The sequence below is a fragment of the Peromyscus leucopus genome, chromosome 1 (assembly GCF_004664715.2).
Source record: "Peromyscus leucopus breed LL Stock chromosome 1, UCI_PerLeu_2.1, whole genome shotgun sequence".
Classification (NCBI taxonomy): domain Eukaryota; kingdom Metazoa; phylum Chordata; class Mammalia; order Rodentia; family Cricetidae; genus Peromyscus; species Peromyscus leucopus.
In genome coordinates, this window is record NC_051063.1 from 47,420,074 (window position 1) to 47,435,868 (window position 15,795).

A 15,795-nucleotide genomic window follows, 5' to 3' on the forward strand; every position below is an offset into this window, starting at 1 on the left:
GTTGAACTGCTCATTATAATACCCAACTTTTACCGAGTGCTTGCTAGATGCTCAGTGACACACTCTATTATCAAGATGGATCGTGTTATTCGGTATTCACAGGTGAGGGCTGGGGGGCTGGCTCAGTGGGTGAAGGGGTTGCCATGCCCATGCGAGGGCCTGCGTTTGGTCCTCAGAAACCAGGTGAAAAAGCCAAGTGTGGTGGCGTGCGTTTGTAATACTGGCAGCCTGGAGAGACAGAGACAGGCGGGACCCTGGAGAGACAGAGACAGGCGGGACCCTGGAGAGCCAGTCTAGCCTACTTGGCAAATTCCAGGCCAGTTAGAGACTCTGTCTCAGAACAAAGATGGAGCGTACCTGAGGACAATATCCGATGCTATTCTCTGTTTGGACGCTCGTGTGTGTACACACACACACACACACACACACACACACACACACACACACGACAAGCTTTATTGTTTATAGGAAACAAAGGCGAGAGATTTAGGCATCCACACAGCAGGGAAGTGTGGGGTATCAGATCTACAGCCTGTGTTCTTTCGTTTTTCTCATCTAAGAAGTGTCTCCTCACATTGTGGTCTCCGTTACTTGCCACGTCTCTCCAGTTTTGGTTCCTCCACAGCCAACTACAGACCCCTCTGTTCTCTCACATCCTCCTGTTCTTTCAGGAACTCCTCAGCTCTTGTTGCCTGTGTGCGCTTGCTGCACGCTCCATCCCGGTTCCCGTTCTCACTGCTCTTCCCCACCCTTCCTCCATCTCTCCCTTTACTGTTTGCCCTGTTCCTGTGACCTCAAGTTCCTCTGCACCTTTAAGTTTTCTCAAGGCCCTGCTACCCAGAACCTGTCCCCAACTCTCCCAGCCAGTATTTCTCTTTATGGCCACATCCCTGGGTCCTTCTTTCAAGACCCTCTTGGTCCTCCTGCTCACTTCCAGTTCTTTCCATCTATTTCTGTGTGTTCTGCTATGGTCTTTTTGCTGCTTTTGTTAGTGTTGTGGGTTTTTTTTTTCTCCAGGATAAAAGAATGTTTACCTTCAACTGTTCATAATGGGGCATGCCTATAATCCCACCATTAGAGAGATGAGGCTAGCCTGAGCTGCATAGTGAGAACCTTTTCCCAAAAACAAAACCAACAAAACCCACAAAACAATAATACAAACTTTATCTAAAAAAATGTTTGAACAAATAAAACACAAACACTACTCGAAAACTTAATTCAAAAACTACAAGGGAAAGATAAACACTGTTTGAGATTTTCAGTCCTGAGAAAATTTCTGTTACCATTTCTCACAATGTTCTCTGTGCTCATGTACCACCCCCAGCTTTATATAAACAGAGCACTCATTCATAGAAAGAACTAGTAAGTGCCGGTTCCATTTTTCTGCTTCTTTAGCCAGACCTTGTTGGTGCTGTATATTGGTAGAAGTATTAAGGCAGCTCCGTGTAGTTAAAAGGGAGGTTTATTGGGGGGGGGTGTTTACTTACAACAGGTAAAGGGATAGGTTACAGGGTCCGGGAGAGGTGAAGTGCAGTCCAGCGGTGTTCTCTGGAGAACTCTGCTTGGTCTACCATCCAACCTCCAGGATTACCAGGAACCAAGAGAGCCAGAACATTTGGATCTTGGGTCTTAAGGGCTCCGTCTTGGCCCCACCTCAGGGGCCAGTCATAGGTAGGTATGACAGTTACCAGAAGCCTCACTGGGGGTAGTACTTCCAGGTCAAAGCTGGAACAGCTACCCCTTACAGCCATACTCAGATCCTATGTTGTTCTTAGGCCTCACACCTAGTTCATTACAAACCCGTCAGTTTTACCTTCAGACTGTCCCATCATCAGACCCATGCTCCTCTACCCTCACAGGTGCCACCTGGTGTAAACCATCACAAACCCTGACCTGGACCACTGCCCAGCCTCTCTCGGCCTTCACTGTTGCACCTGGAGCACCACGCTCTCACAGCCCACAACCATTCTTTGGCTTACTCCTTTCTAAGAGTTTTTCATTATACTTAGAGCGAAAGCCAAGTCCTTTCCACATTCTCCATGGCCTGCATGGCCTGACCACTTAGCAGCTGTCTTTGTCTCATTTCTTCTGCTTTCCTCCTCCATCACCTAGCCCCAGCCACAGGGCTCTCTACCTGTTCCTCCCTTAGAACCCCCTCTTGCCTTAGGGACTTTACATTCACTTACCTGCCTTGAAAGCTCCTGTCTCACATCATGTTGTATCTCTCACTACCTCTGGATGTCTGTTTGAATGACAAATGATTCAAGATACTGTGCCTGAAAGTTCTACATAAAGTAATAGCCCCAGTCCACCCAGCTCAAAATTATCTGTGCCCTTATCCTGTTTTATTTTTCTTCGTAAGTCTTGGTACTGCCCAATACAGATATTTTTGTCTACTTACTTTCTTCCTGGAGCATACTAGGTACTCAGTGAATATTTGAATATCAAAATAGATATTTTTCAGTCCTTCCCGAGACCTTAAATACTAAGCCAGCTGACCTTCCAGCATCTTAAGATACAGGTTAAGGGGTAGGATTTTTCTGGGAAAGGAGAAACTTCTGTCCATGTTCATCCCATCCAGTAGAGTTCAGGAGCTAGGTGCACTTTCCTTTTCATAGAGCAAGTATGAAAGAAGTCAAGCAAAAGGTGGCCATGGGCCTGGTTGGGCATCCTGGAGTCCAGGTTAGATGAACGCTACTTGGAGCTATCTGGGAAAGCTATCTTCCTGATGGAAGGCCATGGGAAGTCACTATCCCTGTCAGACAGAGAAGAAATCTATTTTACAGGAGGCCGAATTTAAGTGTGGCCCCTTCCTACTGAGAGAAAGGTGGGTGGTCCAACCTAATCCATGCGCCCAGACTGAAGTCCGAGGATGCTCTCAGAGGGTTCTGCTCATCATTCCACAGTCAGGGAGGGGTGTTCCTTTGAGATAGTCAGGGACAGCACCTCCTCTTGTCACACAGTCCTCTCTTATGTCCATCGACATTTGCATCATCTGAGCTTCAACTCCCTGTCACCCAGCAGCATGAGGAATGTTCTGCTGTGAGCTGCACACAGAAGACCAGGAAGGTGATGATTTGGGATAGCAGCTGGATTAGACTAAGTGAGAAAAGTTGGGCAGATAGGGCTTATTGAGTCAAGATCAGAGCTTGACCCAAACAGAAAAAAACAACATGTTAAATAAAGCTCACAGAAATGCCGTAGGTCAGGGGCCTTCATCAGAGGCCACATTGGAGAGCCCACTATCCTCAGCCATCAGGATTGATTGGCCTGTACGTGTGGTGGTGGTGTAGAGGAACATTGGCATGGAAGCGCCACCCGGGGCAAAGAACCCTTCTTAGTTGGCGGTAAGAATATTTAAGGAGCTCCCCTGTGAGGAGATCCCCGCTCCAAAATCTTGCTTTTCTTGTTGGTATCATACCTTGTTTGAATCCTAAAAAGGAACTTCAAAGATATCCGGATATAAACTATTTCTGTGATTCATAAAAAGGAATGACAGTAGAATGACATGACACAAGCCTGAGAGATGCCTGACGGAGCTTCATTTTAATGCTGGGAGGGCACAGGGGCAGGGGAGTGAGGAAGAAGGCTGAGAGGAAAGCATCAAAAATTGTGATTGAAAAATGTCATCACAAAACCCAGTTCATCATTAATAAAAAGAGAAGTTGTTGAGCCCCCGCCTCCAAAATACATGGAAAACATTCAGTAGGATTGATCAAAGAGCAGGTAAGGGTCTGTAGTCACAAGATTTCTGTGAGCCAAGGGTGCTGGCACAGACTTGATGTGGGTATGCAGCTCCAAGAAGCTGTTGGGAGACCAAAGCAGGGGTCTTGAGTTTTATTTTAGGCCAGTGGAGGCTACACAGGAGTTCTGGACTGGTCAGAGCAACATACTGACTCTCTATCTCAAAAACCCAACAAAAATAAAAATGATTCTGTGATTCTATTTTATTACTTACCCTAAGTGTACATTTTCAGAATTGAGAGGCTTTGTTTTTTTTATTTGATGATATTTTCTTCAATATGTGAAAAAAATTAAATTACATAGTATCTGAAACAAGCTAATTATTTAATTTTTATGAGTAGACCCATACTTATGACCATGATAGAAAGATACTTATCAATAATAATATACCTTTTTATTCCTATACTCAGATTTTTGAACAACTTTTATAAATAATTCTATTTCAGAATTTCACTGTAACCACTTTGCCATAGACTTCTTTCTTTCCTCTTTACTATTTTCTCTTGAATACTTTATAGAAACTAGTTTGTCTATGCCACATCTTTTTAGGTAGCGCTGCTTTGGGAGTGATGGAAACAAAAAGGGAGGAGTGTTGTTTATCTAAGTTGTTCTCTTACCAATAAAGATTCGAGAGTGAGATATTGGGGTGAAAACCTGATAGATCAAAAATGTGGCAGAGGAGCCACCAGCTGACCTCTCCACACCTTCCAAATAGCAGAGAGCACCCTGCTCCTTCCTGTGTGTCCTCTCTATCTGTATTCCTGGCTTCTCTATGGCTAATGATAGTCAGCTAGTCACTGGCTTCACGCCCTGATTCAAGGTTAACTTTACTAACACAGTCTTGGGGTGTCACAGTGTAGCTAAATATCCCTCAACATTTCCCCCTTTTTGTCTAAGTAAAAAGGAGAGGTTTTTAACTCTAATACAGTAAAACTATATACAATACGAACAATTATCAAGTAAGAATTACACTCACAATGTCCAGTCCATTTGTATTTGGCAAATTCAGAGAAATTACTCTATTATCTATCATATCTTGGTGAATCCAGAGTTTTATACCTAAAACACTTTTTTATCATAACTGGTATTACCAACCTAAAAATATCTTTTTAGACCCTGACTCAACCTTTATAAACTTCACATCTTTTTTTGTAAGTTTCTTTTCTGAATTCGGTAACAAAGAAGACAGTATAACTATCTAGTCTTCAACCCCCATCAGAGACCCGAGAAGGATTAATTATTACCTGAGTAAACAGGAGTACATAGCAAACAACTTCCAAAACTATAAAAATGACAAGAGACAACTGGCTGCCTGGACAGTCACCTAAGTTTCCTTGCTATATTGGGGCATCCATCTTTGGCTTACAGACCCAGAATATCTACAGACTTTTCTGTGAAGCAGGAATTTTGAACAACTGTCCTACCTTGTCTTAGCAAAGTTCATCAGTCACCTTCTTTTGTGTTCTTTTTGTCCAAATTGGACAGAATACTGTCACAGTTGAGGCAAGAGAAATTTCTTGCTGAGTGGTTTTGTCACAATGAAAGCAAACTCAATATGGAGGTCCTTCGATGCCCATCATCTCTGAAGTAGATTGGTGCTGCCAGGAGCAAGCGTATCTCACTGTCACGAAAAGCCTTAGGTTATTAACATTTTAAATGCCATATTCTGTAGATTGTAATTGGAATTTGTAGTTGAAATTTTCTGGTGTTCCACCCGGTCCACAGCCTCTCAGACCCAAGTAAACACACAGAGGCTTATATTAATTAAAACTACTTGGCCATTAGCTCAGGCTAACTACTGACTAGCTCTTACACTTAAACTCAGTCAGTTTTCATTACTCTATATGTTAACACATGTTCTGTGGCTTTACATGTGTGCCATTACATGCTGCTCCCTGGACGGCAGGCTGGCATCTCCTGACTCAGCCTTCCACTTCCCAGAATTCTCCTTGTCTGTTTATCCCACCTATACTTCCTGCCTGGCTACTGGCCAGTCAGTGTTTTATTTATCAGCCAATCAGAGCAACACATTGACAGCATACAGAATATCCCACAGCACCAGATCTCTGAAGTGTTTGAAGACCACATATCCATCTAAAATATGTGAAGCTAAATGAAGCTTATTTCTGTCTACATCTAAACCCTTACTACAAGTTTGATTGTTATCTTAATTATTCTAAACAGTCTGTAATAGTAGCTTTCAAGGACTAGAACTTTGTAATTTTAAATGAGCTGCATAAGTACAATACCTTAAACAAGAGTAGAAACATATATACAGTATGTTATAACAAAACTAATCTTAAATTTTGTATGAGTATACAAAAATCCATACCAATGTAAAATATTTGAGATTAATAGTTGTTTTGTAGTTTAAAAGTAGATTCAATAATCCACCCTTTTATCCTGTCATTCCTGTATCTAGCCCCTCCCTCCCCCCACTTTTTTCAGAAAGAGATTCTGAATCTAACTTCCTTTGCTTAGTTTTTTTCCCCCTGACCATGACCAGTAACATGCAATCAAACCCTCCAAATGATGATAAACATCCAGGGCCCACTGAATGTCCAAAAACCATCCACCCCCACTTCTTGGGAATGTGGAATCATGTTCTTAAAATTACTTCCTGCTGTATGAGTGTGATGGCATCTTTAGGGGATCCTGAGAAAATTGAGATAATGTTCAAGTCCTGGTAGAGCTGTTGTCCAGTTTCAATGTGATGGGAAAGTGCAGAACTTATCTGAAGCTCTGGCTGGAGTCGTCTATGAGGCTGGACCGTCTTAGCTAACCACTTTGAAATTGTCCTGAGCAGTTTGTAGTTTAAAGCTGATATTTGGGTGGTGTTTGTTTGCTTAATGGTGTTAACAGAGTCTGGATGGATTTGTCATTGTAGGGCCCCATCATCTTCTTCAAGACTTCAAAGGTCACTGCCAGGAATGGTCACGGTTCACTGCAGAAAACTTAAACATTTTAAGTGTCATATGCAGCAGATCTCTGAGAGGTTAAAGGCCCACAATCTATTAAATACTTCTGGGGTATACAAACTTAATTTCTAGTTACCTGCTTCATTCTCAAGCCCGAAAACATGTACAAGAAGTAAGATGAAGCTTATTTCTAGAATTAATTAGTATTCTATATGACCACCAATATCACAACAGATTTTATATATATTATTTATATATACTTTATATATATATATATTATATATAATCCTATAAATTTTGAGATAATATTTATACCTTAAGAAAAGTTTTAAAGAATCAAATGGAAACTCAAAGATGATAAGATTAGTGGCAGTAGACTCGTCCCTTAAGTTTGATTTTTCTTCTGTCCCATTCCATGTGACTCTTCTGACATGAGACAGAGATTTTAGATTTTTCTTCAACAAGCATGCTTGGGTTTAGAGGAGAACGCCATGATCCAACTCCAAAGCCAGCTTTAATTTTTAATTGAATTGGGACTACAAAAGACCATTTGCCTTTTATGTTTGTATAGAGCATCAAAAACAAGCCTTCCGGAAGAGTTGTGAAATTCTACCCTGTTGGCGGCGTGTTGTACCATTAGGCCAATTTACTCTCTTTCTTAGGGCGTTTTCTCTTGACTCGTCCTTCTTCTTACACTTTCTCATCTGTCCAGTGGTCTTTAGATTCCTTAGTTGGATGCTTTTATTCTCCTGGGAAGACAGAAACAAAACCCTGCCCCAACCCTACTTTTGGGAAGTTCCCTCTTTGGCTGGTTATATTTTTGTTAATGCAAAATTATTTTTGGCAACAGAAAAAGTACTATCTTTTATTAATAAATTTTTTCTTTTTCTTTTTTTCATACCTGATCAAATGAAAGGCATTTGCTAGTTTTATACATTAGTTTAGATTGAATGACCAAGCTGTTTGATGAACTATCGTCTCTCCTAATCAAGAGGCCTCTCCTGTTCAACTCTAATCTTTATCAGTCTTGATGGTATCCATAGCTTTTCTTCTTCTGTGGAAACATAAGCTAAACTTTTTTCACAAAGTAACACATATCCTGTTTTCCATTCTGAGGTCAACACATCTTTAAAATGCACAAGCTGATTTAATTCCATAATTTTTTCTATTATCCAATGTCTCTCCACAGCTGTTGTTCCTTTCTCATTAGCATGTAAGCTTTATTAAGCATATCTTTTAAAGTGAGGTTAGGTCTGTGTCTGCAGAAGCCTGTGGGAATGGAGTGTCCTGTGTGCCTGTGTAGACGAATTAGTGGCAGCAGAAGCAGTGGGTGTGTGTTGGCCTGGGGGGCTGACACAGAGTGACCACAGCAAGGAAGGGCGTGGGGGTGGCAGGAGAAGCCACCTGAGCAGTGGCAGTGGCAGAGAGAAGTGGCAGCTTCAGAAGCCACAGTGTGATCTCATGCCATGCATTGGATGCCAAAATATGTTTATCTAAGTTGTTCTATTACCAATAAGGACTCAGGAGTCAGATATTGGGGTGAAAACCTGATAGATCAAAGAAGTGGTGGAGGAGGAGCAACCAGCTGACCTTCTCTCCACACTTCCCAGATCTCATGAGAAATCACTAAGTCCCGCCCTACTTTTTCCTGTGTGTCTTCTCTATCCATATTCCTGGCTTCTTTGTGGCTCATTCTGGTCAGCTGATCACTGGCTCTGCCCCCTGATTCAAGGTTAACTTTATTAATACAGTCTCAGGGTATCACAGTGTGATCAAATATCCTGAAACAGAGGAGGTCTGAAGACCACATAGGTCTTGTATCCCTGTAAGTCCATATCAATCCTGTGTCGAATCTTTTCCCTAGACAGAACAGGCCCAAGTTACTATTCTAGTTACTATTCTGTTTCAGCAACAGTCACTGGAGAATTGAACAGTGAGCTATAAAAATATATAACATTAACCTTAAATGAGTTCCTCTATAGTCAGCAAAACTTATTTTTATCAACAATAGATATTATAGTTTCAGCTAGCTCTGGACCTGGGCTAGATGAATCGGAAGGCCACAGTAAGGCTCCAGAATGTGTCATTTACCTGCATACTGGTTATGGGGAAAAACATGCAGACTGATTTTTATTTTTGATATTCAACAGAAATCAGTAAGTGATAGTTACATCAAACACTCTGCATTTGGTGGTAGTTTACAACATGTTGCTGAGGGCCAAGATGAGGATTTTGTGGAAGAAGTAATTTTAATGGATTTATTTGAAGTGAAAGCTGCAGAATATGAGGACAATCAAGAACAGACGGAAAAGCAGGAGGCAAATATTTTTGTGCCCAGTAGTTCTCCAGGTAACACACTCCCCTGAAATACGAAGTAACTTACGTACATGTTGGAGCAGTAAAAAATATTGACCTTATGTGTATTTGTTATCCCACTGTGGACTTTCAAGTGATTATCTGAGTTTTATCATTAAGTGGCCAACCGGTGTAAACTGCCAAAAGGCATGATGCCTCGCATTTTAGAAGACGAAGGATTGTACATTAAGAAAAAGCCAGAGACATATAAAAAGATCTGCAACAAAATGGAACATCGCCTGCTCAGCCTGCAGGAGGCAAGTGTACCAGCTAATGAGTTAAACCAGTGGCAGCTAACATATGACATTTGTTTTTAGTGAAATAGTCGATTACTATATTCTGTACATATTTCTGATAGGGAAAACACTGGTTTGAAGAAAGTGGAGAAATAATGTCACTACCTTCACCTATTAGACAATCTTGGAATTTCAGGATCAGCACGAGCAAGGAACCTTTGAATCCAGCACTAAAGACTATACACAGAAAGGTAATCAACAGCGATCTGTTTGTATTCATGCTTAGATGATTATAATTGATACAGTTGTAATGTCAATTATAACATGTTTTTATGGTTTTATTTTATGTCTAAGGACACTGAGCCTAGTCACAGAATAGCTAACCTTGGATAAAATATAGAGCCATCTTTAAGATTATTGAGGTCAATTTAATGATGGGAAATACTCAAATAAAATGTGAATCGAAAACCACAATACAACATTTGTATGATCCTCACTTTGTAAAAGGCAGCACCAAATGAATGGTACTCAAGGGACCACCACTGTAACTCCTAGCCCTGTGGATTGCTCTTCCCTGTTAGATTTGTCTCTTTTACATGAATGAAATCTTAGAAAATTACTATTTGTACGCAGCAATAGTTTATTTTTCTTCTGTATAGAAATTGATGGTATGAAAACCCCATTTTATTTCTGTTCTTCTATTGATGGATATCATGTGTATCTGGTTGTTGGCCATTGTAACAACACCGTTGAGAAATGTCTGCACATGTGTTCTGACTATACGTGTATATGTATTTTCTGCTGGGTAAATATTACAGAATATAAACGCTGGTTTTCGGTTTGTATGCATTCAGCTTTGCTATATAATGCCAAAATGCCTCTGTGGTGGTTTGAATAGGAGTGGCCCCTGTGGGCTCATATATTTGGATGTGTAGTCATCAGGGTGTAGTATGAATCTTAAAAGTTCTTATTAATAAAATCAAACCTGAGGCCAGTTATTGGGGTGAACTGGAAGATCAGAGAACCAGAACAAGCCACAGCTTTCTCACCTCGCCGGATCCTCAGCTGGTCTTGTTTCCTCAGACTGGAGGCCTCTGAGTCCTCATCCAGAATGGGTCTCAGCTGAACTGCTACTCAAAAGCCTGAATGTTTAATCAGGCCAAATGCTTAACCAGGCCAAATGCTTCTAGTTCCTGGTCCTCACACCTTATATATCTTTCTGCCTTCTACCATCACTCCCTGGGATTAAAGGCTCGCTTTCTGGGATTAAAGGCGTGAGTCACCATGCTTGGCTGTATCCTTGAACACATGGATTTCTGCCTAGCTCTGTCTCCCTAGTGCTGGGATTAAAGTTGTGTGCTACCACTGCCTATCCTCTATGTTTAATATTGTGCCTGTTCTGTCTCTGACCCCAGATAAGTTTATTAGGGTGCACAATATTTCGGGGAACACAATACCACCACATCAGGGAGTGGCTCTATTTGAGAAAGATAGGAGGCGTGGTGTGTCACTGGGGGTGGGCTTTGAGGTTTCAAAAGCCCAAGCTGGCCAAGTCTAGCCTTTCTCTCTTTCTCCCTCCCTCTCCACACTCTCTGCTTCTTTCCCTCTCTTTCCATCTCTGTCTCCCTCCTCCTCCATCTCTCTCTCTCTTGCCTTCAGATCAGGATGTAGCTCTCAGCCATTGCTCCAGTACCATGAGTGCCACCATACTCCCCATCATAATGAAACTGTAAGCAAGCCCCAATTAAATATTTTCTTCTTTGAGAGTGGCCACTGGGCGGTGGTGGCGCACGCCTTTAATCCCAGCACTTGGGAGGCAGAGCCAGGTGGATCTCTTCGAGTTTTTGAGGCCAGCCTGGGCTACAGAGTGAGTTCCAGGAAAGGCGCAAAGCTACACAGAGAAACCCTGTCTCCAAAAACAAAAACAAAACAAAACAAAAAATCAAAACAACAACAACAACAAAGAGTTGCCATAGTCATGATGTCTCTTCACACAAAAGAACAGTAATGAAAGAGAGTGGTTAATAAGAGAAAGGGTAATTCCTTGGCTTATAAATTGAATGGTGGACTTTGGTCCTATATGCCAAGATGGAGAATTCTTGGGAGTGGAAGTTCTAACTTCCCTGTTTTAGCTTCTGAGGACCACAGCCAATAAGTACTGAGTGAGAAAAGACCAGGCAAAGGCTAATGCCTCCCCACTGAACAAACACAATCTAGGGTGTGTCGCAGCTAGCTAGTGCGGCATTTGCTAACGAGACAAGCTTCCTTCTCGAACTTGGATCTCCAAGTTTGCCATCTAACGGTTTTAAACTGAAACTGTTGTCTTCCTGGTGGTTTCCTGGGCAGTGGCCAGCTTACCAGTATACTACTAACTGATCAGTTCCTTAGGGGGGCTCAAGTTGGCCATTATATAGAGGACAGGGACTTAACAGATGTGGTTAGTAAAAAACAAGCTTTTATGGCTTTTCTCCTTCCTCCTTGACACTACCAAGGCTGAATTACTAACTCAGGAAAGAGCAGGGAGGCAGAGGTTTAGGAACAGTGCTGGTGGCCTCTAGTTCATCCAGTCTGCCATTCCAGGTTTGGGGTGGGACATCGTTTGTCCCAGCATAGCAGCGGGGGTGACATCAGTGACACAGACTGGAAGGCATTGTCTTCCTAATTTTCTGTTTCAATAGCACTATCACCGACTGTGTAAGCTTCAAAGCTGTTCACCGAGGCCCTGATTCCTCTCCGACATAGAGGGACCACATCTCATAATGACCTTGCTGGCAGAGTCCCAAGACAGTGCAGTGTCCTGGCAAGAGGCAGGGCGCATGAGAGACTCAGCAAGACAGACTTTTAGAGCCGATGCCCCACTCTTGAGGGAACCAGTTAATCCATTTGTCCTGGGTAGGGTTTTTGTCAGCTTGGCGCAAACTCCAGTTCTCTGGGATAAGGAACTCCAACTGAGACAATGTCTCTGCCTGTAGGCAAGGCTGTGGAGCATGTGGGCCAAATAAGCCCTTTCCTCTCCAGGTTGCTCCTGGTCAGGGTCTTTATTACAGCAAAAGAAAGCACACTAAGGCACCATTAATTGCTACTAATCATGTGATCGATCTGTTCATGAGCAAAGAGGACTGATAACCTCCTAAAAGTCCCAGTTGGCCCTACTCTGAGCAATCAGATTTCAGCGTCTTCAGAGGGGTAAAGCCCCATTCAAGCCCCAACAGTAGACCTTTTATACCAGATTGATCCGGAGAGAGGGCTCAGTGCTGCCCTTCTGAGGTGGATTCAGCCCTGGGAATTAGATTAGACTGTACATGCTAAGGAACTCACCATCTCTCTCAAATAGCATCACTAAAAATCAGCCACACACATGTTTAGACACACATGCTTAAATTGAAGACAGCGGATGAAGGCATAGATGAACCATTTTACATATAATCTAAGACCTCCAGACTGAAGCAGTTTTAATGGAGATGTAATCTAGTATCCAAATGAGGACAGTCTTTTGTAGAGAGAGGGACAAGGGACAGTGTCCTTAGCCTACTAGAGTCTGGGTTCCTTCAAGGGACTCTTCAGATGAGTACCAGTATGTTCACTTATAAATAATTTTTAATAGATAATTCCATTGAACTCTGACTCACAAGACAAAACTCTTAATACAAAAGTTGTAACACAGTTTGCCGTGGTGTCCCTATAAAACATTATTTTGTGTCTTGTAAATTGAAAGTCCAACATCCACATAAACAGCAATGACATAGATGACTATAATTTACAGCATGATGATTAAGATTCTGTGTTAAAATAAGGTGTTGTAATAAAAAGGAAAGTGCAATATAAAATTTCAAAGATGAATAACCACTTGCTGCCCTTATAGTTCTGAAGCTCTGGAATTTAAATGCACCTGGTATGTTATTTTATAAGGGAAGGTTTTTTTTTGTGGTCTCAAAGGCAACAGAATGAAATGAACTTGGACATATTTTTCTCTAAAAGGCAGTGAAGCCTGACCTGGGGTGCTGTTTTAGGAACAGGATGGATGGTCAAAGGGAAATGTACCAGCTGGATCTTAACATTGTGGGCCTGCAGTTCAACCACCACCCACTCTTCAATCAAGAACAAGTCCTGTGTGCCAGGCTGCTCCAGCTCTGTGAGTCTTTCCAGGACAGGCAGAAGCAGAGTTTATCTCAGCTGCTCTATGAGAAGGTGAGGGGGCCCCATGCTTAATACTGGAAGAGGACACTCTTGGAATAGAACAGCTAGCAGAAAACATTCTCCCTTAGTGCTTAAAGGTTTAACCTGTTAGAACAGTGGTCTGAGAACAAATTGGAAGGTTTGGCTTGCTGAGGAGACAGCCTCAAGCCTGCCCCACAGGACATTTGCCACAGGTAAGGTGTGATGATATATTGTGTATCAAACAAAGCTTGCCTGAGGATCAAAGGACAGAGCCAGTCACTAGATTAAACACAGAGACCAGGCAGTGATGGCACACACCTTTAATCCTAGCACTCAGGAGGCAGAGATCCATCTGGATCTCTGTGAGTTCAAAGCCATCCTGGACTACATGAGATTGACTCAGTCTAGGAGAGAAACAGGGCCAGGCAGTGGTGGCACACACCTTTAATCCCAGAACTTGGGAATCCCAGTGCTTGAGATCTCATGCCGTTGCTACCAGTATTTGGGAAGCACACATGCCATTAATCCAGCACTAGGAAGGAAGTAATATGGGTGGGCAGAGAAAGGCATATAAGGCGTGAGGAGACAGGAATTACTAGAGCCCCTTTTAGGCTGAGGACTCAGAGGCTTTTAGAGGATTCATGGAGATAGGATCTTGCTTTCCATTTGGCCTGAGGATTCAGTAATGGTGAGAAGTTTCTCTAGTGACTTGTTCCTTTGTTTCTCTGATCTTTTTAGCATTTATCCCAACATCTGGCTCTGGGTTTTTATTATAAGACCATTTAGGATTTGTACAATAGTAAAGCATCCACTAGTCAGTGCTACTTTTGGCCCTATGATACAAGAAGAGCATTTGAAATTATCATGGTGTCTTAGTTAGGGTTTCTATTGCTGTGAAGAGACACCATGGCCATGGCAAGTCTTATAAATGAAAACATTTAATTATGGTGGCTTACAGTTCAGAGGTTTAATCCATTATCAACATGACGGGAAGCAAGCAGCATGCAGGCAGACATGGTGCTAGAGAAGGAGCTGAGAGTTCTTACATCTTGACTCACAGGCAACAGGAAGTGGTCTAAAACACTGGGTGTGGCTTGAGCATATCTGAAACCTCAAAGCCCTCCTTCACAGTGACACACTTCCTCCAACAAGACCACACCTACTCCAACAAGGCCACACTTCCTAATAGTGCCACCCACTTTGGGGACCACAAATGGCTTTCAAATCACCACAAATGGCTTTAAGAGGCAATACTTTTAAATCTTGTAATTTAGCATTTTGTATTAAAATAAATAGCATTCTTGAACCTCCTGTAAAACTGAACAGTTTTCTTCTGAGGATGACTAATCTAAGTAGTTATCTATGGACATCATGAAGAGAGTCATAAATTCTGAAGAAGCATCAGAGATATATCCACAGATTATGGTACCATCTCTCACCTAAGCCTTCTTTGGGTCCCTGGTACCCAAGAATGTTGTTAACTAATGTTCTCTTAGAGAAAAAAAATTGTAGGTCTCATTCAACTGAATATGCTTGAAATGAAATAGTGCAGTATTTCACTAACCATGAAATGTTGATAGAGCCAGCAGGCATCTCAAAAAGTTGTATATGAAGTGTACTTTAATGAATGTCTGCTTGTTAGATACAAGTGTAGCCTGCCGTGGTGGTACACACCTCTAATTCCAGCTCAGGGAGGCTGAGGGAGGAAATTACTTTCAGTTTGAGATCAGTCTGGGATTGATAGTAAACCCCTCTCTAAAAAAATACTAGTGCAGAAATCCTAGAACTTGGTTCATCTGTTTGAATTGAATGTTATAAATTGTGTGAGAGAATTTAATAGAAGGGGTAAATAGATTAGTAACATGAGAATAGTCCCCATGAATACCAAGAATTCTAAGTTTCAGTGCAGTGTGATCATGATGTTCATGCACAGAGGAGCTGATTCTGAAGTTGATACAGGCCCCTGAGAGTAATTTTATTTACGGGTTTCTGCTCTATATGATGTATCTAACAAAATGTTAATCTCATCTATTTTTTTAAACTTTCTTTTTATATATTCTCTGTGTCTTTCACCTCATGCATCTCAATCCCATTCATTTCCTCATTCCTTCATATCTGCCCTCTGTCTTTGTAATCCACCCCCCAGAATAAAATAAAATTTAAAAGAAAAAATCTCATCATGGAAGCTATAGTGTGACATATATACATATATATACATATATATATAGTCTGAGCCAGGCAGTAAACCCTTTTTCCATATATCTTTACTTGCAAGTGTTCATTGCAAAGAGTCATTGGTCTGTTTTGAGGCCTCTGCTTCTGCTACACAATCAATGCTAGGCCCTCACTGGAGCTCCTCTTGGATATCCTTTTGTTGCCCTGTG

At 41.8% G+C, this 15,795-nt stretch overlaps 1 protein-coding gene across 1 annotated transcript in view; it reads left to right on the forward strand.

Annotated features, from left to right (window-relative positions):
* Cc2d2b (coiled-coil and C2 domain containing 2B) overlaps positions 1–15,795 on the forward strand; it is a 106,445-nt gene that overhangs the window by 18,306 nt on the left and 72,344 nt on the right. The window contains 4 exon segments of the mRNA XM_028889402.2: positions 8,813–9,011; positions 9,138–9,274; positions 9,376–9,504; positions 13,232–13,441. Of these exon segments, the coding sequence (XP_028745235.2) occupies positions 8,813–9,011; positions 9,138–9,274; positions 9,376–9,504; positions 13,232–13,441 (675 nt within the window).